This window comes from Eubalaena glacialis, chromosome 13, assembly GCF_028564815.1.
Source record: "Eubalaena glacialis isolate mEubGla1 chromosome 13, mEubGla1.1.hap2.+ XY, whole genome shotgun sequence".
Taxonomy (NCBI): domain Eukaryota; kingdom Metazoa; phylum Chordata; class Mammalia; order Artiodactyla; family Balaenidae; genus Eubalaena; species Eubalaena glacialis.
In genome coordinates, this window is record NC_083728.1 from 68530398 (window position 1) to 68556667 (window position 26270).

The following is a 26270-nucleotide window of genomic DNA, read 5'->3' on the forward strand; positions in this document are numbered from 1 at the left end:
CTGCAAATCTATACCCATTAAACAAAAACTCCGCATTCTTCCCTCCCCTTAGTCTCCAGCAACCACCATTCTACTTTCTGTTCCTGTGATTTTCACTACTCTAGGCACCTCACATAAGTGGAATTGTACAGTGTTTGTCTTTTTGTGACTGGTTTATTTCACTTAGCATTATGTCCTCAAGTTTCATCCATGTTGTAGCATATTGCAGAATCCCCTTCCTTTTTAAAGGCTGAATAGTATTCCACTGTATGGAAAGACCACATTTTGCTTACCTATTCATCCTAACCCATTTATTTTTAGTCTTACATTTTTAAATGCATGCATTTAAGGCTATGCATTTACTTACATCAAAACTTACAAGTTTTGATATGTGATACTCTCATGACTATTGAGGTCTAAATATTTAAAATTTTTCATTGTTTTATCCTTTTTCTCTCATGAGCTATTTAGAAGTACTTTATTATTTTTTAAAAATTTTTATTTATTTACTTTTGGCTGCGTTGGGTCTTTGTTGCTGCATGCGGGCTTTCTCTAGTTGCGGTGAGCAGGGGCTACTCTTCGTTGTGGTACACAGGCTTCTCATTGCGGTGGCTCCTCTTGTTGTGGAGCACGGGCTCTAGGTGTGCAGGCTTCAGTAGTCGTGGCACATGGGCTTCAGTAGTTGTGGCGTGTGGGCTCTAGAGTGCAGGCTCAGTTAGCTGTGGCACATGAGCTTAGTTGCCCTGTGGCATGTGGGATCTTCCCAGACCAGGGCTTGAACCCGTGTCCCCTGCATTGATAGGCTGATTCCCAACCACTGCACCACCAGGGAAGCCCTAGAAGTACTTTACTGATCATAAATTTTTAAAGCCTCTTGCTGCTGGTTGATAAATCATTTTCTTAAAGCCTTTTCATACCTCCACAAGCTGTGTGGAAACCAAAAGTTGCCCCAGATGATGTCTTAAGAATAACAACAAACAACAAATGAACAACACATGTCCTATAGAGCTTCTCCCCCAACCCAGTACAAAACTACATACCTGTGCAGTCAAGAAGGTCAGTACAATAAAGAGGCTAAGCCTGGATTCAAGTGCTGACCAGACCACTTGGTAAGTGTGGGTATTTGGGCAAATAACTTAATCTTGCTGCACCTCAGTTTCATCCTCTATAAAACAAAGCTAACAAAACAGTATCTGTTTCACAGAGTTATTGGGGAGTGTTTAGCACCTAGCCATCATTCAATAAATAGTACTATTTTAAAAATCAGTCTAGCTGCTGATTTTACCTTGTACTTTTAATGCTGCCGTGCTTTGTTGGTTAAGATAAACCTCTGGGTTTCTGGAAAGTAAAGACCCATGTTCCAAATAGCTTTGTTATACTTGTGTCCAAAATAGTTTCATGTCTCTCTGAAGTTCATGCAAACACATACAGAGTAGACACAGGCACCGGCAGACAAGATTGTCCCATTTTATATTCAAATTCAAATTCAAAATACACACAGATGCAAACGACAGAGATTGTCACAAAAATGCACCCGGCCAAGCCCAGAACCCACAGATCCAGGTCCACACTCACGCTTCTGTACACTCGCCACAAAGATGGATCCATTGCCCCCAGATAGAGATGCTCTCACAAATCCCACTCAAAACCTAGCAGCACGCTGACGCCACAAGCCCCAGTATGGGCTGCTGCCTTGTTTTTACTTCCTTTGTGATGGTTCTATTTTAGTTGTTGTTTTGTTGTTCTTCGTAGAGTTATCACCTACCCTCTTTTCTGTCTACCCAGCCCCCAAGCGCCCCTCCCCAAGCCTCCATTGCGCATGCGTCCTCATCCTTCTCTCCACCACCACTCCCCCCCCTCCCACCAGGTACCAGTCGGCTGTCCCCGGCCCTGGCGGCGGAAGAGATGGAGCGACGTCACGAGCGCCCGGCCCCTTAAGACGCTGCTGGCTGGAGCCGCCTCCCTCCCTGCAACCCGCAGCGGGGATGGAGTAAAGGGAGACCCGTCGACCTGCCCGCGGAGATCAGCGATGGAGTTAAAGCAATCTTTGTCCATCCATCTGGAAGCTGAGAAGCCTTTGAGGCGCTATGGGGCGGTGGAGGAGACGGCGTGGAAAGCGGAGGGACTGGGGAGAAGTGAGTATTCGGGCGTGAGGGGGGGACAGTTGGGGATCCGTGCGCTGGAGCGGGTGGTCGCGGGAGCGCGGGGTTGGTAGGGAGCGGACCGAGGGAAGCGCCCCCGCAGCGGGGCTTTCAGCGCTGCGGGGATGCGCTGCGCTGCGACGCGCTCTCCCTCGAACAAAAGCCTCCGGGTTGGGCTTCACCGGGAGGCTCGGGAATCTCCAGGCAGCTGAGCCGGGAGTCTGGGGTGGACTCGGGAGTCCCGGATCCAAGCTCGCAGCCGGTCTTGGAAAGTAGGGTCTTTCCCGCAGCCCAGGGAGGAGGGTCTTTTCTCCACCCGGGATGCACTGGGACGCTGGAACCTTTGGACCATCCTGGAAAGCGCCCACGTCTCTGGAGAGGGGGGAGTGTCCGCTGGGTTTCTGCTTTTGCTTCTCCCCCGGCGTGAGGTTCAGGGCACACCTGAAATTCCCAGCGTTTCTTCCCCTGCCTTCTCCAGGGTCGCGAGTGGGAGGGAAAGGGTTAGGGGAAGGTTAACCCTGTGCACGCCCTTCTTTCTCTCTTGACTCAAAGTCTCTGGTTTGGGTACAATCCTAGAAGGCAGTTCTGAAATGGACAGACTGTATTTGCTGCTTCTCTCTACGGTATTTTGGGGTCAACAACATTAACAAATAAACTAAGGATCTTTTGTTTTTAATGAATAGGATGCAGTAGTTGAAACTCCTGCTCTCAAAGTATAGAGGCAGCTGCAGGGGTCCCAGGGTCACCAGCCCTCCCTGCAAACCCCGGGCACTTAGCAGTCCCCTGCACTTGCACTGCTTGCTTTAGCTCCGTACCTCCATCCGGGCTGGGAAGGGCCGTCTCGCCCTTCACAAGGACCCTCAGCTTCCTGCCTTGGCGCTGAGCTATGTTGGACCGAAGTATTGTGAATATGCTCTTTTCCTGTCTTCACCTGGTAGAAGATTGTGTGTGTGTCTGTGTGTGTGCTTTCTCCGTACCTGTAATTACAAATTCAGAGGATCTTTTTAGAATGGCTCAACTGTACTCTGGTTTTCATGGGTTCAAGTAGAAATCACAGTCAAATGTCTTAGTTCTGCACCTGGAAACCAGAGTGTGTCCAGCCTCTCTCCTTTTCTTTTCTTTCTCCTTTTAAAATATGGGTCCTTCCTCCCATTTCATCCTTTCAAAACCCTTTGGCTTTGATACTTTAACATGACACCAGGGCTGAGGGTCTCTGGTCTTCCTGCAAGCTCAAAATAATACCCACAATGGCTGCCTTTTGTTGATAGATTGCCATGTATTAGGTCTTGCCTGTGCTGAGAACTTTAAATGCATCCTCTCATTCAATCCCTGGAACAGCCTCCTTGAGGGGAATATTATGACTTATGACTCCCCTTACATAGATGGAAAAATTGGGGCTTGCTAGGTGATGTGATTTAAGTGGCAGAGTTAGGATTTGAACTCACGTTTGTTGGGCTCCTGAGCCCCTCTCTGCTTTTAACCTGAAGGTGTATTGCTTTCACATTTTCAGGAAGCTTTCTAAATCTGTTGAGAGTCCCAGAACACATTTAGTGACTTTAAGTATGTGGCAGCCTGTTGGTGTCTGGAGTTCACGGTGGCCTTGAAAGACTACTGGGTCTGTGCAGAATAGAAGCCCTGGGTTTGAATCCTGGCTCTGCCCCCTTGCTGGCATGTGACTGAATTTGTAACTAGTCACATTTTTTTAAGCCTCACTCTGCCTCTGTTCTCTGAAACGGAGATGATAATAATACATACCTTATGGCTTAATTGTGAACATTCAATAAGATGATGTAGGTAGAGCTCAAGGTAAGTGCTGAATATATTGGCTGCTTCCATTATTTTATTACTACATCTGTAGAAAGAACCTGCTTTTATCCTTTGCAAAGAATTACATAAAGCAACACTCTGGACTAAAGCTGCAATGTTGGCCAGGTCCCTAATAATTCTCTTATTTTTTTTTATGTTCTCACCATTTTATTAGGAAAAATTTCAAGCATACAGAAAAATTGCAGTGAAAACCTGATTTATAGCATTTTTGCTCCTGAAATTTTTGTACTTCTAAGTCTTAGGCTGCAAACTATTAAAAGCTTGGCGGAAAGGCTTTCTTATCCTCTCTCTTCCAAACCAACAAAGATTCTGACTCTTGCTTCCCATTCAGATGCAAGACCACAGTTTCTGATCTGCTTTTGGTGTGGATCCCCAAATCTTTTTTTTTCTTTCATTTTTACCTATTCAAATTCAAAATCTTCTTAAAGCACTGATCCAGAGTTTCACTTTTGAATCTAGACTTTTGATCTCTAGACTCTTGTCTGCAGCCTAACTTTTTTTTTTTTTTTTTAATTAAAGTGGCTTTTTTTCCTTTTTGGACTCTCTCTCAACTCCCAGGGGATCTGTGGGTCCATCCCATAACATCTGGGGCCTCCACTTATTTATTAACGAAGTGTGAACATTAGTACTATTGATTCTGTGGCATAATAACTGTCAAGCCAATGTCGCTATGCAGGAAATGCTGGAGAAAAAGAGAGGCCCATTAAAAAAAAGACACTCTCTGTTTAACTTTTACACATTTACACTTTTACACATTTAAATATTTTATGTTAAACACTGAGTAGGTGTTACTTAAAAAGACTTGAAAAGGGGAAAAAGATTGCAAAACTGGTCATTTTCAGTTAAGGTTGTATTAACCGTTCTCTTTAATGTTAGCTAGGTTTCTAGGTAGAAGATATAAATAGTATAGTAGCTAAGAATGAGAGTTTTGAAATCAGGTGACATGGATCCAAACCAGCTCTAACACTTTGTTGCTTTGTCACCCTGGGAAAATTGCTGAACCGTTCTGTAAGTTAGCTGTCTCATCTATAAAATGGGGATATGTTGGTTTGAACCCTTGGGAACTTGCCAGCTGAAATCTGAAACTGGCCCTGTACTCAGAGGGCAAGAAGAGGCCAAAGAAAGAGACAGCCACTCCAGATTGGTAGCTGGCAGGTTTAACAACAAGGGAACTTACATACGAGGCTTGTCTTGGGCGCCACAATATCTCCGCACCGGCCCGCCCGAATCTCAACAGTTTATATAGAGGCCTTAATGGGGTTCGGTGGTGTATCCCATCCGGATGGTCTCAACAACATCCTACTCTCTCAAAGCCGCATCCTTGAACTGGCTCCTAGTGCAAGAAGAATGGGCGGAATATACATTTCAAGGACGGGACGGGTGAGGAGCCTCCGATTACCCCAGTCCTGCTCAAGAGTCAGCTGGCAGTTCCATCCTCTCAGTGACATCTTCCAACAGGATAGTAAGGACCACTTCAGGCTGTTGGGAGGATTAAATGAGATAATGTATATAACGCATTTAGCACAGTGCTTGACATACAGTAAGCACTCAATCCATGCTGAATGGTTGTCACAATAGGGCAGGGGTCCCCAACCCCGGGCCATGGACCGGTATCAGCCTGTGGCCTGTTAGGAACCAGGCCATACAGCAGGAGGTGAGCAGCAGGCAGGTGAGCGAAGCTTCATCTGTATTTACAGACTCTCCCTATCATTGCACTACTGCCTGAACTCTGCCTCCTGTCAGATCACCGGTGACATTAGATTCTCATAGGAGCTCGAACCCTACTGTGAACTGCACATGCGAGGGATCTAGGTTGCGCGCTCCTTATGAGAATCTAATGCCTGATGATCTGAGGTGGAGCTGATGCTGTGATGCTAGTGCTGGGGAGCGGCTGCAAATACAGATTATCATTAACAGAGAGGCCTGACTGCACAGAGACCATAATAAATCAATTGCTTGAAGACTCATATCAAAACCTTATCAGTGAGAGACAAGTGAAAACAAGCTCAGGGCTCCCACTGATTCTGTATTATGGTGAGTTGTATAATTATTTCATTATATATTACAATGTAATAACAATAGAAATAAAGTGCACAATAAATGTAATGCCCATGAATCATCCTGAAACCATCCCCCCACCCCCGGTCCGTGGAAAAATTGTCTTCCACGAAACCGGTCCCTGGTGCCAAAAAGGTTGGGGACCACAGCAATAGGACATAAGAGGATGGTGCCCAATAGCATTGGAGGAGATTATTCCAGCCTGCCAGTCAGTTTCTCCTTGCGTGCATTTCTTTGTAAATTCCAGGTAATGATTGTTTAGATACCACCTTCTTCCTTATGGGAAGGTGTAGGAAACGGCTTTTGCATCCTTGGAAACCACCTAGTATTTTCTCCTTTCAGAAAGAGTCTAAGGAATTGCTCCCATCCACTTTTGACAACATATTTCCACTAGAAGTGAGTAGATTTTTTGTTTTTTTTTACTCAGTTGGAAAATGCATAGTGACATTTCAGTGTGGTTAGATATATAAAAGTATTGCTTTCAACCAACTGTAATTAATTAGGGGAGGCACAAAGACAAGGTGCCTTTTGACAAAGCACAGAGCTTTTTAAAAGCACAGTTGTCAGTGGTCGTGGCTGTTTCTTGAAAGATTTGAGTGTGCCTTAAAGGATGATCAAGATTTTGGACAGGGGAGGTGGGGGAGGGTGGCACAGCGGGTAGGAGATACCAGGAGAGATAACAGCATTGGCAAAAGCATAGAGGTGGAAATAAATGTGCTATGAGTTGGAGATTGGAATAAAGTGGAAAGCTCAAATGATAATCTTTCTATGAGCCCAGGAGAGATGACAATTATTTAAAAATCCAAGGGTGTGTGCGGACTGGCAAACAGATCATTAAACCGGCCAACGTTTCAGGTTTAATAAACAGCATGGAGGCTGAAAAATATGAATTGCCGGCAATCTATATAATAGATACTTGGGAAGGAATTTGTGTTACTTTCATCTGTTTGATTAAATATGCTAATTTTATTATTTCAATTTTATTTTGTTTTAGTCTTATTTCTCTTTTCTTATTACAGAAGTAGTACATGCACTTTATAAAGAATTCAAATTCATCTGAAATATAAAAATAAAAAGTGAAAAAGGACCATAATCTGCTCCCCCTTCCCCATTTATTCATTCAATAAATAGGTATTAACTGCTTTATAAGTGCCAGGCAGTGTTCTAGGGGCTGAGACACAGTGTGGAGCAAGACAGGCAAGGTTCCTGCCTGCATGGAGCTTCTATTCAAGGTGAAAGCAGGAAATGGGTTGGGAGTGAAGGTGACAGACAATACATAAGCAAACAAATAATGTCGTTCAGATGATGATGTGTTATATGGGAATTAATAGGGGAGGGCTATTTCCCGTCCAGTGGTTAGGAAATGCTCTCCTAAGGAGGTGACATTTTGCCATGTAAATGTCAAGGATCCAAGAAGCAAATGCAAAGGCCCTCGGTATGTTAGAGGAAGAGACAGAAGGCCAGGGTGGCTGGAACCGGGAGGGTCAGGGTAGAGAGAGGAGAGAAATCAGCGAGGAGCCAGACTGGGTAGGACCTTGTAGGTTGTGGTTAAAAAAAAAGAAAGTACGATTGTATTCTTGTTGTAGGAGAAGCTGCTTCTGATTGTCCAGCTTAACTAACATGAGCTGGTTTTTGTTTTTAAAAGGTCACATTGGCTACTAGATGGAGAATCAGACCATGGGGCAAATGGTGATCGATGTAATCACTGTTTGCTGTAGTCCCAGGGTCCTTCCTAATCAATCCCATTTTGGATAAGTGGTAGGAATTTCCTTAGTGTGAAAGGAGTGACAAGGGTAAAGGCAACATGGACCACCTTTTGGGAGACTGAGCACCGGGTTAAGGTTTAGGAGGTGTGCTAGTCTCTGCAGTCTCCCTGGAGAGGCAACTGACTGTGTAAATTTATTGCAGGAACCATAATAGCAGGAAGGCAAAGATGATGAATATGATATTATCTAGTATGTACTTTGAACAAAACCAATTATTTACATAGCTCTGTTTATTCGGTATTTTAAGTTTCATTTTTGCAAGCGTTTCCTTCTTATGTGTCCATTGAAGGCAAAATCAATTATGCCTATTCTTGGTCTCTGATTAATTATTAAACACTTATTAATAATAATAGTAGTTAGTGAGCCTTAGCTATGAACTCGAGCTTATTAAATTTTAACAACTCTATTAGGTCAGCAGATAATTATTCCCCTTTCATAGATGGGGAAACTGAGGCTTAAGGAGGTTAAGAAAGCTGAAGGCCACGAAGCTAGTGAATGGTAGAGCTGGAGCCTGATTCTAGCTCTCTTTGACTCTAAATGTTCCTAGTCAGTGTCTGTTATTCGTGGCACCGCGCTAGATGTTGCAGAGATTAGAGATGAAATAGGACACAGCCCCTACTCTGAAGAAGCTTACAGATTTGGGGAAGGGGAGCACAGATGTGAAGAACATCATGATTTATATTATAAACCGGTATAAACAGTATGAAATAGATGCTAAATTAAGGTGCAAGTGGGAAACGAGCAGAAGAAGAGATTGGCTCCTCCTGGGGGCTCCAGCATGACAGCAGGAGGAGTGTTTGCACTGGACCTGAAGGCTGAGCAGGGTTTCAGTGGGTGAAGAGAGGGGAGAAGGGCATTTCAGGTGAGCTGCCAGCCTCAGGCAAGGAGGTGGAGATCCCAAAGGCCATGCACCACTTTTTTTTTTTTTTCTGTTTCTTTCCCCTTGGAAAGAAACCTTGGGGTCTGTTTCACTCATGTGAATCACCTGTTACCTGGATGATCCTGAGGGCTGGAGATAAGTGCAGGTGGAGGCTCTTTTAGTGTAGCTCTTCAGAACATCACTCACAAAGCTCCCCCAAGGATGCTTACCATACAACCCACTCATTCCCTCACTATTCACTTACCCAGTGGGCTTGAGCCCCTACTATGTGTTAGCTAATGAAGAAGACCCAGACTTCACCATTAAGGAGTTCTCTGGCTGGCTGTGTTCCACTCCTCCCTCTGCTGCTTCCCAACACTGTGATCTTGGGCAAGTTGCCTAGCTTCCCTGGACCCCACTCTCTTCATTTGTGAAATGGGAATGTACTTAATACCACTGAACTGTGCACTTAGAAATGGTTAAGATGGGAATTCCCTGGCGGTCCAGTGGTTAGGACTCAGCGCTCTCATTGCCAGGCGCCCAGGTTCGATCCCTGTTCGGGGAACTAAGATCCCACAAGCCGTGTGGCGTACCCAAAAAAATAAAATAAAAAATAAATAAATACAGGTATAATTTATATAATATAATAACAAATATATTGTAGGTCCAAGTGGTCACACCGAGGGATGGTTCCTGGGGTCTGGAAGAGAAAAGGACTCTTGAAGTAGGCTGAAAAGGTGAACAATATTTTGTCCCTGACTGAGGGGAACAGCATTCCAGGCAGAGGGAATGGCACATGTGCACATTTTACCCGGGAACTACAGCTGGATCAGTCATGCTTGCTAGGCTCTTAAAGAGTGAGGGAGACAAGACAGGCAGGAGGTGAGTGCATTTTGGAGTCCAGATAAGTTCATAGGAGGCTAGACAGGAGAAGGCTCAGCTCCACATTTCCTGCAGGGTCCATGTCGGGTGACCGAGGACAAGACTGCTAGAATAAAGTTTGGGGATTTTTGTTTGTTTGAATGAATCAGTCTGACTTACTGATAATTATTTGTTAGTTAAAATGCCTTGACATTAAAGGAGCAAAACTAGTGATTCTAAGAGAAGTAGAAGAGAATGATGGTAAGAAATATCATACACTGAACACATACTATGTGCCTGCTCCAAGCACGTGTTTAAATGCATGCTCTAATTTACTCCTTCCAACACACCCTATGATGTGAGGTGCAATGGAGCCATTTATTGCTCTATTTTACAGATGAGGAAACTGAGGCTCAAAGAGATTAAGCAACTTGCCCGATGCCAGTCTGCTAGTAAGTGGCAGAGCTGGAACTTGAACCCAGCACGGGTGACTTCATCCAACTGCCTTTCTTATTTCCTGGGATTAGTAAAACCGCTCTTAATACAGATACAGATAAGGTCAGTTAGACACTTCTCTGGGTTTCTTAGTACTGATTCTGTTCTCTGGCTCATTAATTTCCTTTTCCATTACAAACACACCCCTTGTAAACTTGAGGACTACGTCTCACTGCTTCAGAGTGCCTTCGGGGTAAAACTGCGGTGGGAGCTTAAAGACATTTACAGAAATGCAGCAGAAGAATTTTCCTGTTTTGAAGACTTGTAGCTTCCCAGAGACAGGCCTCCCTGGGGGTGACCAAGAAAGATTTCATGGACAGTCTAGTGTTTGAGAGTGGGAATTCTGCCTGCATTTGAATCATGACTTTAACACTTATTAGCTCTGTGACCTTGGGCTAGTTACTTAACCTCTCTGAATTTCGTCTTCTCAGCTATACATAGCTTTTTTTTTTTTTTTTTTTTTTGGGCCGCACTGTGCGGCATGTGGGATCTTAGTTCCCCAACCAGGGATTGAACCTGCATTGGGAGCGTGGAGTCTTAACCACTGGACCGCCAGGGAAGTCCCTCGTCTTCTCATCTATAAAATAGAGATAGTAAGAAGACCTGCCTCATAGGGTAATGAGGAAGATTCAATGAGATAATGTGGAAAGCCCTGGCAGAGAATGTGGAAAGCCACAGTCTCCCTAAATGATGGTGATGGCGTTGATGATGATGATGCTGACAGAACAGGACATAAAGTGGACTTTAACTGGGTAGTATTTAAACAATTGGAAAGAAGGAAAAGAGGAAAGTTAAAGTGGGTGGTCTGGCCTCAAGAAAAGAGTGGAGGTGACAATGTGTAAGGAGATTGTTGGAGGCATGCATGAACTTGGCTGCATTGGTGGAGTGGGGAAGTCCAAGGTTGATTGATCAGGGTCCCTAGACTTGAGCAGATTAAAAATGACAGGCTGCATGGAGCCACTGCAGGACAAGGGGCAGAGGTAAAGAAAGTAGCATCTTAGGAAGACTTGTCTGGCAGTGGTTGCAGACGGGGTGGAAGGGCAGGGACTGTGGGGCGGTGGAAGACCAACCAGGCGTGTTTTGGAATCATCTGATCGTGAGTTCACAGGGACTGGAGTCTAAAGCAGTGGCAGTGGGTTGGGAGGAAGGGGCTAACCAGACAGACATCTGGAAGGGAAAAAACATTGGTGGTTGATTACGGAGAGGAAAGAAAGAGGGTCTTCTAAGCATAGGCAATGTGACAGGTGGGAAATAACTGTTGTTAGCCTGAGGTCTTAGGCATTTAAATACATCAGCACCAGTGCTGCTTAGTCTCTCTTTCAGTAGGGTTTAAAGAGGTGCATGGATTATGGGTGTCGGGAGAAGTAATAGTAATGGCCTCTTACCTTTATAGCACTTTCCAATTTATACTTTTCCTGTGTTTTCTAATTTACTCTTTACAAAAAAGGGCAAAGGGCAGAAGTCGTCATGGCCCTTTGTAAGTGGGGACACAGGTTAAGGACTCACCCCAGGGAAGGGGTGCAGCCAGTATGGACTGAGCAAGGACACAACAGCCCAGGCTGTTTGCACTAGACTAGGGTTTCCAGGGACATATTTATTTGAATAAATCACGAACAACAACTGCATTACAAGATGGTGACAAGTATGTCTAGAGTTCATAAAATGCAAATTGGAAAATAACTACAATGCATGACACTAATTATTCAGTTCATTTTTAAAATTCCCAAACAGGTAAGTCATTCATTCATGTATTTGTCCATTCATCCATTCATTTCCTCATCCATTGAATACATATTTAATGATAGCCTCTTATATGCCAGATATTGTGCTAAGCTCTTGAGAGTACAGTAGCCCTTTGAGTAGGACATCTATAGTCCCTGCCTTCAGGTGACTTAAGGTCTTTTGGAAAAAATAGAACTACCATATGATCCAGCAATCTCACTTCTGGGAATATATCTGAAGGAAATGGAAACAGGATATCAAAGAGCCCTCTACACCCCCATGCTCACTGCAGCATTATTCACAATAGCCAAGACATGGAAACAACCTAAGTGTCCACCAACCGATGAATGGATAAAGAAGATGTGTTGTATATATACAATGGAATATTATTCAGCCACGAAAAAGAAGGAAATCCTGCCATTTGTGACAAAATGGATGGAACTTGAAGGCATTTTGCTAAGTGACGTAAGTTAGAGAGAGAAAGACAAATACTGCATGATATCACATATGTGGAATCTAAAAAAAAAAAGAAAATCAGTCTCATAGAAACAGAGAGTAGAAAAGTGGTTGCCAGGGGCTGGGGGAGGGGGGAAATGGGAAGAGGTTGGTAAAAGGGTACCTACCAGCTTTCAGGTAGAAGGTGAAGGAGGTCTGATAAGAACCTGCTGTATAGCACAGGGAACTCTACTCAATACTCTGTAATGGCCTATATGGGAAAAGAATCTTAAAAAAAAAAAGAAAAAGAGTGGATCTATGTATATGTTTAACTGATTCACTCTGCTGTACCCCTGAAACTAACACAACATTGTAAATCAACTATACTCCATTAAAAATTTTTAAAAAAAGATGAAAGAGGTCGGAGGATCTAGTATAAAACATGATGACTATAGTTGATAATATTGAATTATATCATTGAAATTTGCTAAGAGAGTAGAACTTAAATGTCCTCACCAAAAAAATAAACAAATACATAAACATGTGTGGTGATAGATGTTTTAACTAACTACACGGTGAGAATCGTTTCACAATGTTCACCTATATCAAATCACCACAATGTACGCTTTAAAGATCTTACATTTTTGTCAATTATACCTCAGTGAAGTTGAGAAAACTTCTTTGGGAACAGTCCCTGTTTCCAATGATGCAAAACCAAAGGACAAAGAGATGATGCTGTGTCTCCCAGTCCTTCAGAAACAGAATTCAGTCAGCTTGCTGACCCGATGCCCTCATAGCTAAATGTTTTCAAGAGATTAATTCAGTTGTTTGGCCACAGGTGTGTTTTTGCAGGCCCTTGAGAAAGTGAGTCCTAATAGGGTCAAACCAAGTTTTCTGGGCTAACCTGGAGTGCAATTACTTGATTCTGTCTTCCTGCGAGTGCCATGACCACAGAAACTCTGCGTGTCACATTCACTGCTGAATGCTGAATGCTCGGTGTCTATCACATCACCCAGCGCTCAGAAGCTTCACATTCAAAAAAATCACCAGTTGCCGAATTGGGCAATTGTTAATCCACAAAGACTGAGATACAAATGATTTAACTGTGTTTTGCAAACCTTCAAAATCATCAAACTAAAAAGAAAGAAAGTTAGCTGGAGTCTTGGTCGAAATCACCTGCCCATCTCCTGGTTTAGAAAGTTTGTTCCTGCTCCTGTGGGTAGATGAGCCTTCTTGCTTTCCTGCTTTGAGGGAAGGATGCAAGATTTTCAGATCAGATACAAAACAACAGGAATAGATACTATTATTGTGAACTGGCGGTGCACCATGAATGCTATGATGGTTGTAGGCTGGGCAAGGTGCTTGACATATATACCATATCTCCTTGATTCTTAGATGTCAGCAAATGTGGGATGCACCATTCATAGTCAATCACAGCTTTTTGGAACAACAAGAACAAAAAACAACATGGCAGCATTAAATGTACTGGTCCATTAAAAGTCCTTTTAATTTCATGCGGAGAGCAGAGTCATCTTAGACACTGCTGGTGAAATTGTTGAGTGTTCCAGCCTTTGGGGAAAGCAGTCAGATAACATCTATTAAAGTTTAAGATACTCATATGCTTTGACCCAGCAGTCTGACTCTGGGACTCTACCCAACAGAAATAGAAGCACCAGTATACAAGGGAGTATGTGCAAAAAACAGAAAACCGAAACACTGAACACAGTGAAGGCACAAGAGTAGAAGAATGGTTGAATAAATTATTGTTCATCCACTGTGAAATGTAGGGAGCTGTTACAAAGGAATAAATTAGAGTAGTAATAGTTGTCTTAGAGGTATTATTGAGGGAGAAAAATGAGATCAAGGAAAATGTATATAACAGGATCTCATTTTTATAAAACAAAATGTTTCTCTCTGTATATAGCACGTTTAATATATATGCATCCATGGGTATGTGTGCGTGTTTGTATGTGTGTGATTTTATTAGTATGGAGAAAAACATGGAAAATGCATAACAAGTTGTTGCTATGGGCTACCTGGGGGAAGGTGGGGAGTGAGCGGGGGAGACGGAGCTGATGTGAGGGCCAGAGTGAGGCGGGGGCAATGGAGAGTCAAGCAAAAAAGAAAGTCAAAAGGAAAACTTCACTAAAAAAATCTATTTAATAATATTATCACATGTATACATTTATGTTAAATTATGCATTTGTGGGATGGGGAAGGGGCATCCTAACTTCAGAAATGCTAAAATGTGGGAGAAGAAAGTGGTCTCAAAATTGAGGAGATACAGTTTTATCTGATTTACTCCTCTTTACCACCCTATAAGATAAAGCATTGTGTGTGTGTGTGTGTGTGTGTGTGTGTGTGTGTGTATTAATATATATATGGAAATCCAGGAACAGAGAGATGAAAATCTTGCCCCATTAGTCAAAGGAGAAGGGATTTGAATCTAGGACCATCAAAAAGTCCGTAACTTCCCCTTTAGTTACTTGTAAACTTCCAACTATATTAAATTCCATTGGCTTTCCATATTTTTAAAGGGAAAGGCACCTGAAATAGTGTGTGGAAACCAATTTTAAAGATTCTGGGTTGTCACCATGCCGACTCTTCCCACTTAGACCTTCTCCCATTGCAGTTCCCACGTGCCAGATTTCTTTTTTTTTTTTTTTTAATTAATAATTTTATTTTTGGCTGCGTTGGGTCTTCGTTGTTGTGCATGGGCTTTCTCTAGTTGCAGCAGTGGGGCTACTCTTCATTGCGGTGCGTGGGCTTCTCATTACGGTGGTTTCTCTTGTTGCGGAGCACGGGCTCTAGGCGTGCAGGCTTCAGTAGTTGTGGCACTCGGGCTCAGTAGTTGTGGCTCATGGGTTCTAGAGTTCAGGTTCAGTAGTTGTGACGCAAGGGCTTAGTTTCTCTGTGGCATGTGGGATCTTCCCGGACCAGGGCTCAAACCCATGTCCCTTGCATTGGCAGGCGGATTCTTAACCACTGCACCACCAGGGAAGTCCGTCCACATGCCAGCTTTCTCCTGGTGATCCCAGGGCAGAAAAAAGAAACAACTCTCTCCATAATCCTGGTCCCAGAGATAAATTTGGGAAATAGACAATAATGAGCAGAGGAAGGGACAAACCAGTCTTTCCTTACTTCGTGTTTTTCTTCCTGTGTTTATACCCCTTTGTCTTGGTCCATTTGGGCTGCTGTGACAGAAGACCATAGGCTGGGGGGCTTTCAAACAACAGCAATTTCACTCTCACAGTTCTGGAGGCTGAGAAGTCCAAGATTAAGACACTGGCAGATCCAGTGCCTGGTAGGGGCTTCCTGGTTCATAGATGACTGTGTTGTAGCTGTGTTCTCATGTGGAGGAAGGGGGTGGGGGGACTCTCTGGGGTCTCTGTTATAAGGGCACTAATTCCACTCATGAGGGCTCCACCCTCATGACCTAATCACCTCCCAAAGCCCCCAGCTCCTAATACCATCACATGGGGGATTAGATTTTAATATATGAATTGGGGCGGGACATAAACATTCAGTCTATAGCACCCTCCTCAGTCCAGGAAGGAATTAAGACAGCTGAAAGCTGGAAATTTGTCCAGGCCCTACTCCAGGGATGAAATGCAGGTGGCTCTTAAAAGTGGCTATCATTGTGACAAGGAACAAAAGTGCTTAAATTATTTCCATTTTGGTTCCATTTGGTTCTTTCACACCCAGCACTCCTGGTGAGACCATTTCACCCACTCCGTGTTTGTGGTGCACTGTTAGTGCTGGAGACCTGCCGTCCACCGCTGCACGATCCATCCATCTTCATCCTGTTTAAATAGAGTGTAGGGAAGGTGTCCCCAGAGCACATCTAAAACAAGTGCAAATGACATCCAGAAGAGCAGCCCAGCAGGGGCGCAGGCGGCCGGGCTGGGATCCAGGAGCTAAGAGGTCAGCTTTTGTAAGGATCAGCTCTGCCTTGTAGCAGGGCTTTCTTTCTCAAATGCTTATCCAAAGCCAGGACTAGGTTGGCTTTATATGTCTTTCTTCTCTACTGAGATCAAGATTTTATTTATTACGGTCAATTTCACATACCATAAAATTAACCCTTAACCATTTTAAAGTGTACAATTCAGTGGCACTTAGTACTTTCATAGTGTTGTGCAACCATCACCTCTGTCTAGTTTCAAAACATTTGTTTGCCCCAAAAGGAGACCCTGTATCATTAAACAGTCCCTCCCCCTGTACCCCTTCCCCTACTGCTTTCTGTCTCTTTGGATTTACCTATTCTGGATGTTTCATATACATGGAATCATACAATTTGTGACCTTTTGTGCTGGGCTTCTTTCACTTAGCATCATGTTTTCAAGGTTCATCCATGGTGTAGCAGGCATCAGTGCTTCATTCCTTTTTATGAATAATATTTCATTTATGAATACACCACATTTTGTTTATTCATTCATCAGTTGATGGGTATTTGGGTCATTTCTACCTTTTGGCTACTGGGAATAATGCTGCTATAATCATTTGTGAACGAGTGTTTGAGCACCTGTTTTAAATTCTTTGGGGGTATATACCTAGGAGTGGAGTTGCTGGGCCATTGGTAATTTTATATTTGACTTTTTGAAGAAGATACGGAGATTTTTGATTTCCACATTCTTTGGCAATTTCACCCTCCTCTGGCCCTTTTCTGTATCCTGCCTTCCCTTGAAGTTTATAATTTTAAGTAGATAAGACAGTCAATTTGGGAAAGTGACATCTTATGGTAATTAAATACATGAATTCTTAACCAGGGCTCAGGCTGTTTAGGTTCATAGCTCATCTCTCCCATTTACTAACTGGTTGATCTTAGGCTAGTTATTATAACCTCTCTGAGCCTTCATTTACTCTTCTGTAGGGATAATAATAATTCCAACCTCACAGGGGGGATGTTGAGGAGTAAGAGTGATAAGGTATGTATAATGCTTAGCACAGGGCCTAGCATATAGTAAAAACCTAAGAATATATTAGCAGTGACAATTACTATAAATAGCTGTATGAGTTTGTTCAGACTGCCATAACAAAATACCACCGACTGGTGGTTTAAATAGCAGAAATTTGTTTCTCGAAGTTCTGGAGGTAGGGATCAAGATCAAGGTACTGAAAATGTAAGTTTCATTCTGAGGCCTCTTGTCTTGCAGGAGGCCGCCTTCTCATTGTGTGTTCACACAGCCTTTTCTTTTTGCAAGTGCATGGGGACAGAGAAAGAGGGAGAGAGCGAGAATTATGTCTTTTTTTGATGGACACTAATTCTATCTGATCAGGGCCCTGTCCTGATGACCTCATTTAACCTTAATTACCTCCTTATAGACCCTATCTCCAAATACAGTCAAATTAGAGGTTAGGGCTTCAACATGGATTTTGGGGGACACAATAGTAACAGATTTCTTATTTGGGACTAGAAATTATGTTTTAGCATCATGATGTCTTGGGGCTAGAAGGAAATTTGGAATCCATTTGTCCAGGATTTCTCAATCGTGGCACTACTTTTTAAAAAAATTACTGAAGTATAATTGACTTACAGTATTATATTAGTTTAGGGTGTACAACATAGTGATTCGATATTGTTATACATTATGAAATGATCACCATGACAAGTCTAGTTACCCCCTGTCACCATACAAAGTTACTACAACATTATTGACTATAATACCTATGTTGTACATTACATCCGCTTGATTTATTTATTTTTAACTGGAAGTTTTTACCTCTTAATCCCCTTCACCTATTTTGCCCATTCCCCTAACCCCCTCTGGCAACCACCAGTTTGTTCTCTGTATCTGCGACTGTTTCTGTTTTGTTATGTTTGTTCTGTTGTTTAAATTCCACATATAAGTGAAATCATGTGGTATTTGTCTTTTCCCTGTCTGACTTATTTCACTTAGCATAATACCCTCTAGGTCCATCCATGTTGTTGCAAATGGCAAGATCTCACTCTTTTTTATGGTTGAGTAATGTTCCATTGCATAGATATACTACATCTTCTTTATCCTTTCACCTATTAATGGGCACTGCTGTTGCTTACATCTTGGCTATTGTGAGTAATGCTGCAGTGGACATAAGGATGCATATATCTTTTTAAACTAGTGTTTTCGTTTTCTTTGGATAAATCTTCAGAAGTAGAATTCCTAGATCATAAAGTGGTCCTATTTTTAATTTCTTGAGGAACTTCCATTCTGTTTTCATAATGGCTTCACCAACTTACATTCCCACCAACAGTGCACTAGGGTTCCCTTTTCTCCACACTCTCTCCAACACTTATTATTATTCATCTTTCCAACAATAGCTGTCCCGACAGGTGTGAGAGAACCTCAGCGCTGACATTGACATTTGGGGTAATAATTCCGTGTTGAGGGGACTTTCCTGTGCATTGTAGGATGTTTAGCAGCATTCTGGCCTCTATCCACTAGACACCAATGGCACGTCCCCCACCCATCCCCAGCTGTGACAACAAAAGTGTCTCCAGACATTGCCAAACGTCCCTTAGAGGGGCAAAATTGTCCCCAGCTGAGAACCACTGATCAGGTCTAATTCTTTTTTGACACAGATAGTCTAGTTTCATGATGCAAGAGTTTAAAGACTTTTCCTGTTCCATCTCTTCCTTCATCTTGGCCCCTAGGTTTCTGCCCTCTTTCCCTTCAGATGTCTCACAGTTCACACACACAAAGCGCTGGCAATAAAAACTGTTGCATGTGCTCAGGATTAAGCCAAGAGAAACACTGTTATGAACTTCCTGAAGCATAAAGAGCTCTCCCCATGCAAAATGGGTTTGATTTTCCTCAGGCATTCCTGCCCTGGAAGATTTCTACTTCCTACAAATTGGAGCGAAGAAGAAATTGTCACTTTCATTTACAAAAGAAAATGCTTCAGGTAGATGACTAGAAATACCCTTCAAACAATAGCTGTTAACTCTGCTACCAAAGAGGGATTTATGTCAGCCCAGAGAACAGTGACTTCCATTTCTCTGGAACATTATCTGTGTCCAGGGACTGACCATTTCTTCTTTATTACCACCCCAAAGAGTGCCCAGACAATTATGAAAGGACCAAGAAAGTAGAACATACCAGGTGACAGGTGACATGTGACATCTCAATTTTTGTAAACAGAAATGAGCACTTCTATGGGTGGGGTGGGGGGAGAAAAAGAATGCCTAGTTCTTTTTTTTTTTTAACATTTATTTCATTGAAGTTTACTTGATTGACTACATATATATGTGTATATATATATGTATATATATATATGTATATATATATACATATATATATATACACATCCTTTTTCATATTCCTTTCCATTATGGTTTATCCCAGGATATTGAATATAGTTCCCCATGCTATACAGTAGGACCTTGTTGTTTATCCATTCTATATATACTAGTTTGCATCTGCTAACCCCAAACTCTCAATCCTTCCCTCCCTCACTCCCTTCCCCCTTGCAACCACAAGTCTGTTCTCTATGTCTGTGAGTCTGTTTCTGTTTCATAGATAAGTTTATTTGTGTCATATTTTAGATTGCACATATAAGTGATATTCAGACGAAGTTCTTAGTGTAGAGGTGTACTCAGAAATCAGGTATTCCTGGTGATTCAGGTGTCTCTTCCTCCTCTTAAGACAGACAGTGTGTGTACACGTCTCAGTTCATGTTCAGTTGCTTCTATGGTGTCTATAGGGGCACAGAATAAAAATTGTTATTACTGGGAATAGGCTAGCTCCTATGTGATCCCCAATTCTGGCTGCAGATTAGAAACCACCCCTCCCCAGTAGCTTTTAATAGAATTAGCCCATGCCCCCCACCTCCTTTGAGAGTGGGTTAGAAACCCCTTGCCCAGAAGGCAGATGATTTTCCCAAGTGCTCAAGCTAGGCAGTAGCAGAAGTAGAACTTGAACCCATTTATCCTGCATAATCAAATGCAGCTAAGTAAACAAGAGTTCCCTCCCTTTCTCTACTGGACCATGACGGCCAAACCTGAAAGCTCTCAGTAAAATAAATGATTAAATCTTAAATTGTAAATCTGTCATCGCTCTTGGGAAACCAATTCATCCCCTCTGTCCTGTTGCCCTAGATCAGTCATCCATTTCCGAACACAAAAGATGCTATTGGTATTATTATTAGCAACCATTATTCAAAATTTTGTCATGGATGGAGAGATATATAACCTGTGTTTGGTGGACGCATCACTCCATTAATTTAGCTCCTTTTCTGAAGAAAGGAAACACAATACACTGCATTTACAAAAGATAATTATCCATTAGCTAATGCATTTCCCAAAGAAACAGCCTACTACCCTACAATACAACATGTCAGATGCAGTGGAAATTCACCCGTAGTTCTAATGAGGCAGGGGCAGGAGACAAAGGCATGTTTGAGGGAATACAGAAAAAAAAATTAGTGTTACTGTTAAAAGATAATTTTCAGAAAGAGGTAAAATCACTACTCTTACAAAGATATAAAAATGAACACATGTTAAAGATCTTATTCTACTCAATCAATGAGGGAAACCAGCTAGATGATATAACCAATTCAAAAGAATCTGAAGAATGGACTCATTTATGGATCAGAAATATTGAAATGAAGGCACAAAGGAAAGTAAAACTGAGTTTTCCATGAAGGAGAGAGAAGTCATTTGGACCCTCTAGACAGGAGAGGATTTGCATGTGTATGAGAATTATGTTTGCCTTGTTACCAGTTACCTACTACTCACAGTGTTATAAAATAGCTCAGAGACAATGAAAGACTAGAATCAGACAACCTGGCCAAGGTGGCCCGGAGACCACGTGTACTTTTTCACTGAAGCACTTCCAGCCCCCCCTCCCCCCCACATTATCTACATGCTTTCCTGCAGAGGGAGCGATGAGAATTCAGGTTCTTCATTAACCACCTTTTACAAGCACAATGAAAGCTACTAGTTTTTAAGAGTTACAGTTATGAAAAGTATCCTTTATTGCAGAAAATGATTTCAAATGAAATCTAATCCACTGAAAGCCTGGGCTTGAAAACATGGAGTCCAGAGGGGCACTGAAAAATGCCTGAAAATTCAGTCTATTAATTACCCAGCCGTTCATCTCTTGATGCCAAATGGGGGAGATTTTATTGACTTTTTAAAGCATCATCCAGATGTTCAGCTTGATTGAAGTTGAGAGTGGGTAAATCCAGCCCTTGCTAGTTACCCATTTAGCTGCTCTGCGAACTAAAATTATCTACTACATATCTATACACACATACATATATATTTAATAAACACACACATTATGTATGAATGTAGCAGATATATATTACACACATATATAATATATATGTATGTAGTGAACACATATATAAAACACACACATATATACATATATATATATAATTTATTTTTTTTATCTTTAGAGTTCAGGGTCACTACCATATCATCCCGTGACTGATAACTACCAACTCTGCCTGGTTAACAGACCTGCTTTTCAAAGAAGAGGCTGTTAACACAGGGACTGGCACATAATGGGAATTCAATGCTTGAGGTATGTGATTCCTTAGCAACTGAGGAAAGGTGCTTCACTTCTTAGGGAGGAAAGGATCCTGGGCGAGCTGCTAACCAGCTTCTAAAAAATGGCCTTGAAAGAGAAATTACTTCGTCTTCTGTGGCACTGGGATCAGGTATCTAGATTTACAATATTTACTCAGCTGCCATTTCCATTATTATTATTATTATTATTATTATTATTTATTTATTTTGGCTGCGTTGGGTCTTCGTTGCTGCGCGGGCTTTCCCTAGTTGTGGCGAGCTGGGGCTACTCTTCGTTGCGGTGCGCGGGCTTCTCATTGCGGTGGCTTCTCTTGTTGCGGAGCATGGGCTCTAGGCGCATGGGCTTCAGTAGTTGTGGCTCACGGGCTTCAGTGGCTCGCAGGCTCTAGAGCGCAGGCTCAGTAGTTGTGGCACACGGCTTAGTTGTTCCGTGGCATGTGGGATCTTCCCGGACCAGGGCTCGAACCCGTGTCCCCTGCATTGGCAGGTGGATTCTTAACCACTGCGCCGCCAGGGAAGCCCTCTATTATCTAAAAATAAAGCAAAGCAGTTTGAAGTTGGCCAGTGAGTCTAAACCCCGTGGTGTTCGATGGCTTACCAGCTCGGCACACGCTGCTGCTCGGAGTATAAAGATCCGGCACCTCCACTAAGCAGTTTATCAGCAGCAAGATCTAAAGATAGAAATCCGTGTCTTCATTCGTCTTCTCTCCACATTTATAAAATCAGCCTTCTGGATGCCCACTGTCCAATACAATGATGCCTCGTATGACTGTAGGCCTTTTCTCGAAGACAGCATTTTCTAAGCCATGTTCTGAGGAACAACAGCTGTTGATAGGTTTTCTAAGAAAAAGGGAGGCCTGTGGTCAATAAGTTTGGAAACTGCTGGGTGAAAGGTAGTGCTGTAGATTTCCTGACTGTAGGAATCCTTACTGGGCTGACGCATGGAGCAAATCTCCGTGGGTGCATGAAGCCTGCCTTGGCCTTAGTTTCCTGCCTCAGTTCTGCCCGCTCTGCTGTTCACCAGTGTTTTCATCACTCCCTCAGCCCATCTCTCCCTTTCCCAAAACTTCCCATTGCCTCGGATGCCAATTACAAACTCCTCTACCGTATTTGGTTGGTGGTTTGTTTTCACTTTTTAATCGGATATAAAACACTCTGCCTGATCTTCCCCACCCTCCATAATGCCCTGCTACCCTCCCTCCCAACCAAGCCTTATTCCCACCCTGCTCTAAAATACACCCCTACTTTAAATGCTCCGGTTAGATTGGTGTCCTTTCCATCCTCACCTGTAAAATGGGGATCATCTGTCCCTACCTCTTACACTTACAGCGAGCATGCAGTGAGTCAATGCCTTCGCGCTTTGAACACAGTGCCCAGCGCAGGATAAGGGCCGGATCATGGGAGCTGCTGTTATCATCATTGTCATTATGGTACTTATTCCCTTCTTTTGTCACTCTGCCCTCCTTCTTTCTTCCTTTCTGCTTATATTTAATCCTACCTTTCCTTGTGGCAGGTCCATTCTTCCCCCTGCTTCCCCCAAGCCCTTCATCTGATTTACACAATTGATTTGCACATTTTCTTCTGTAAGGAAAATGCAAATGTAGCTTCAAGCCCCAGATTACTGTCTCCAAGCCCTTCCTACATAGAAATTCAGGAATTGCCAAAGGTTCCAGCCTCACCTCCTCCAGAAGCCCCCAATCCTTCCACCGTGCCTGTTCTTTTGAAGAATTCCTTCCATTTGACCTCCTGGTATGCTTTCTCAGTTCTGTGCAATATCATGCTTAGTTGTCCTTGATTTGTGTCAGTCGCATGGGGACTATCTCACCTGTACAGCAGGAACCAAGCCTTAACTTCATTCTCAATCTCCCCGTAGTGCTTAGATCAGGTGTTGGCAAACTTTTTCTGTACAAGGGTAGATAGTAAATATTTTAGGCTTTGTGGGTTGTATGGTTTCTCTCTACTGCTGTAGCCCCAAAGCTGCCATAGATGAATGCCTCAGTGAATGGGTATGAATGTGCTCCTTATAATGTTTATTTATGGTCACTGAAATTTGAATTTCACATAATTTTTCCATGTCATGAAATACTATTCTTTTTTTCCCCCCAATCATTTAAACATGTGGGGGCCATTCTTAGCTCAAGTCCAGATTTGTCCTCTGCAGGCTTATGGCTCCTGTCTTAGGCAATCAGTAGGCACCGTAACACAACAGGTCGGATCACAACTGACTTCTGATTGCTGCCGGAGAACAAAGTTCTGGCTGTGATTGGCTTTGTTCTTCCCAACCAGCCACTTGCTGGCTTTCTGCTCCCAGAGCTTGTCCTGTAGCTAGAGAGAGTTCACTGCCTGAGAGAAAAATTTGTATGGTTCAATGTTCCTTTTAAGGTGCTCATTTTGGTTTTTCTCACGCACAAGGAATAGGATTCTTTGCAAGCAAGAGAAATTGACTCTGGATAATTCTGAGGCTTTCCAAGTGTGGGAGTAACCCATTGGTCAGTTTAAGAGGTTGCAACTGGAATTTTTTTAATGAAATAGAGGAGAATAGAAAATATATGAATGCCCCTAAGGTACTAAGAGTAAATATTATTTTGTGCAGCTTTTATTTCACTTATGCCTATGTGTGACTGTAGACACCGGGCCACTCTGTATGTCTTACTGTGGATCACATTAAATAAACTTGCAAAGCACAGGAACTAAAGGACAAAAAGGGAATTTAGAAGCATGTCAAAATCCTTCCAGAATCAAAAAAGAGCTAAATAGCCAGGCCTTAAAAAGAAGAGGAACGGTGACAACTATTAAGTTTCAGGTGGCAGAAAATTCAGGGCACTGTCATTGGGTTGAATCAGACCCATTGTTTTGCATCCCTGGGACATTGTGCTCAAGATTCAAATACCCAGGAAAGGACAGAGGAAATTTCTGAGTTAACCAGAGTCAATTCTGTTGCTTGAAAATAATCCTACCTCCTGTTTGTGAAAACCCTCCAAATGAGAACCTATAAAAGGCACGCTGAACCCTACAAGCTTTTCCCACATCCTAGTGCCTTCTGCCAATATTGACCTTTGCAACTACTGCTCTCAGGACAGTGGACCCTCTCTATCAGAGGACAAGCTCTGGGACCAAAAAGTGGCTGAATGTCAGTTGGAAGAGCCAAGCTAAGATCAAAGCCAAACATAGCCAGAACATAGCATGTGTATGTTGGCCCAGTTAGATCAGGACCCAGCCCTTGGCTGGGAAGGGCGCCACCTTGATTGCCAGTCCCACCAGACAGCATTCCATGGGTGAGGTGTGTTCCCCCATGGAAATACAGTGGAAATGCTATGACCAGAGAAAGACAATGCATGTTTGCAGACCAAAATCCCTCTGGAGATAAATCCTTCTCCAACAAAAATAACTGGTGGTTTTATTCTGATAATAAGAGGGATAATGGTCATAATGGTGATAATGATAATAGTCACTTAATTTTTTTAATTAAAAAATACTGAAGATAATAAAAGAGAGCAAACGTCATTTAAAATAATCCTGCCAACCTCAGATAAACACTGAGAACATCCTTTCAGATGCTCCTTTGTCCTTCCTCTTCTCTCTCCTTCCCCTTTCCCCTTCTGTCCTTCTCCTCCTCCTCTGAATCATGCTTCTCGAAGAGAGACAAATCACGTTTTGGAACCTGGTCCCTCTTCTCACATATCTCTATTGTCTTGGGGTATACCTCCCTCCCTGTGGAGGAAGAGAGTTCTTTTCCTTTTAGTGTTTGAATGGAGGATGTCTTCAGGCAGAGCCGTGTGCAGCTCAGAGCAGGTGAGAAGTGGAAGTTTAAGAGAAAATAATACTTGACAAATTAGATATAACTTGTACAATTTGGAGTGAAAGTTATGAAAGCAGGATGGAATAGAAAGTCTAATCTGATCCAACAGACACACGTTTTGCTGCTTTTTGTGCAAATGGCTCTGCTTGGCGCTGAGGATGGGAAGGAAATGGAGATGAATAAGGCAGAGCTTCTTTTAAGGAGCTCCCTGCTAGTGGAGGAGAGAAGGACAAAGAGATGATGGCACAAACCAGCCCGTGGTAAAGCACGAACCACGTGCTATAGGGACACAGAGGAAAAGGCAATTAGCATGCAATTGTCAATTACAATCTTCATTTCATAAATAACAGGGCATCCCATCTGTCTACCATCCCAGCCTCACCTGAGTCCTCTCCTGCGTGCTTTGCTTTCAGTTCCTAGGATGGGGAAGCTATTTTTCCCCTGGTGCCTTTGTCTGGATTCTCTCCTTTCTCCCCTGGTGAATTTTTCCTTCTCACACTTTTAGGTAGCAAATATCGATGCCTCAAGAAGGCTTTCCCTGACCTCATCCCGCAGCTCAACACCCTTCTCTCTTGGCACACTGTTTGCTTTCCCATCACATCTCTATTGTCTGCTTTCCCTCAATTCTGTTAGCAGAGGGATCACACCTGTTTTATTTGCCCAGCACTTGGCAAGTGCTCCATTAATACCTGTTGAATGAATAAAGAATAAATGAACGTGTTCAATGTGAGAATATACTCATTAAAAAACAAAATTCAGCTGAGGAAATTTAAAGGTCTTATTAGTTTTAATTCAACGATTCATGAATTGGGCA

At 42.7% G+C, this 26270-nt stretch overlaps 1 protein-coding gene across 2 annotated transcripts in view; it reads left to right on the top strand.

Moving 5' to 3' along the window:
• Positions 1-26270, top strand: part of LOC133104311 (bMERB domain-containing protein 1) — a 165002-nt gene that overhangs the window by 36746 nt on the left and 101986 nt on the right. For both annotated transcript variants that reach the window (XM_061209974.1, XM_061209973.1), the window contains exon 4: positions 1847-2114. In XM_061209974.1, the coding sequence (XP_061065957.1) occupies positions 1847-2114 (268 nt within the window). The remainder of the gene's footprint in view (positions 1-1846; positions 2115-26270) is intronic.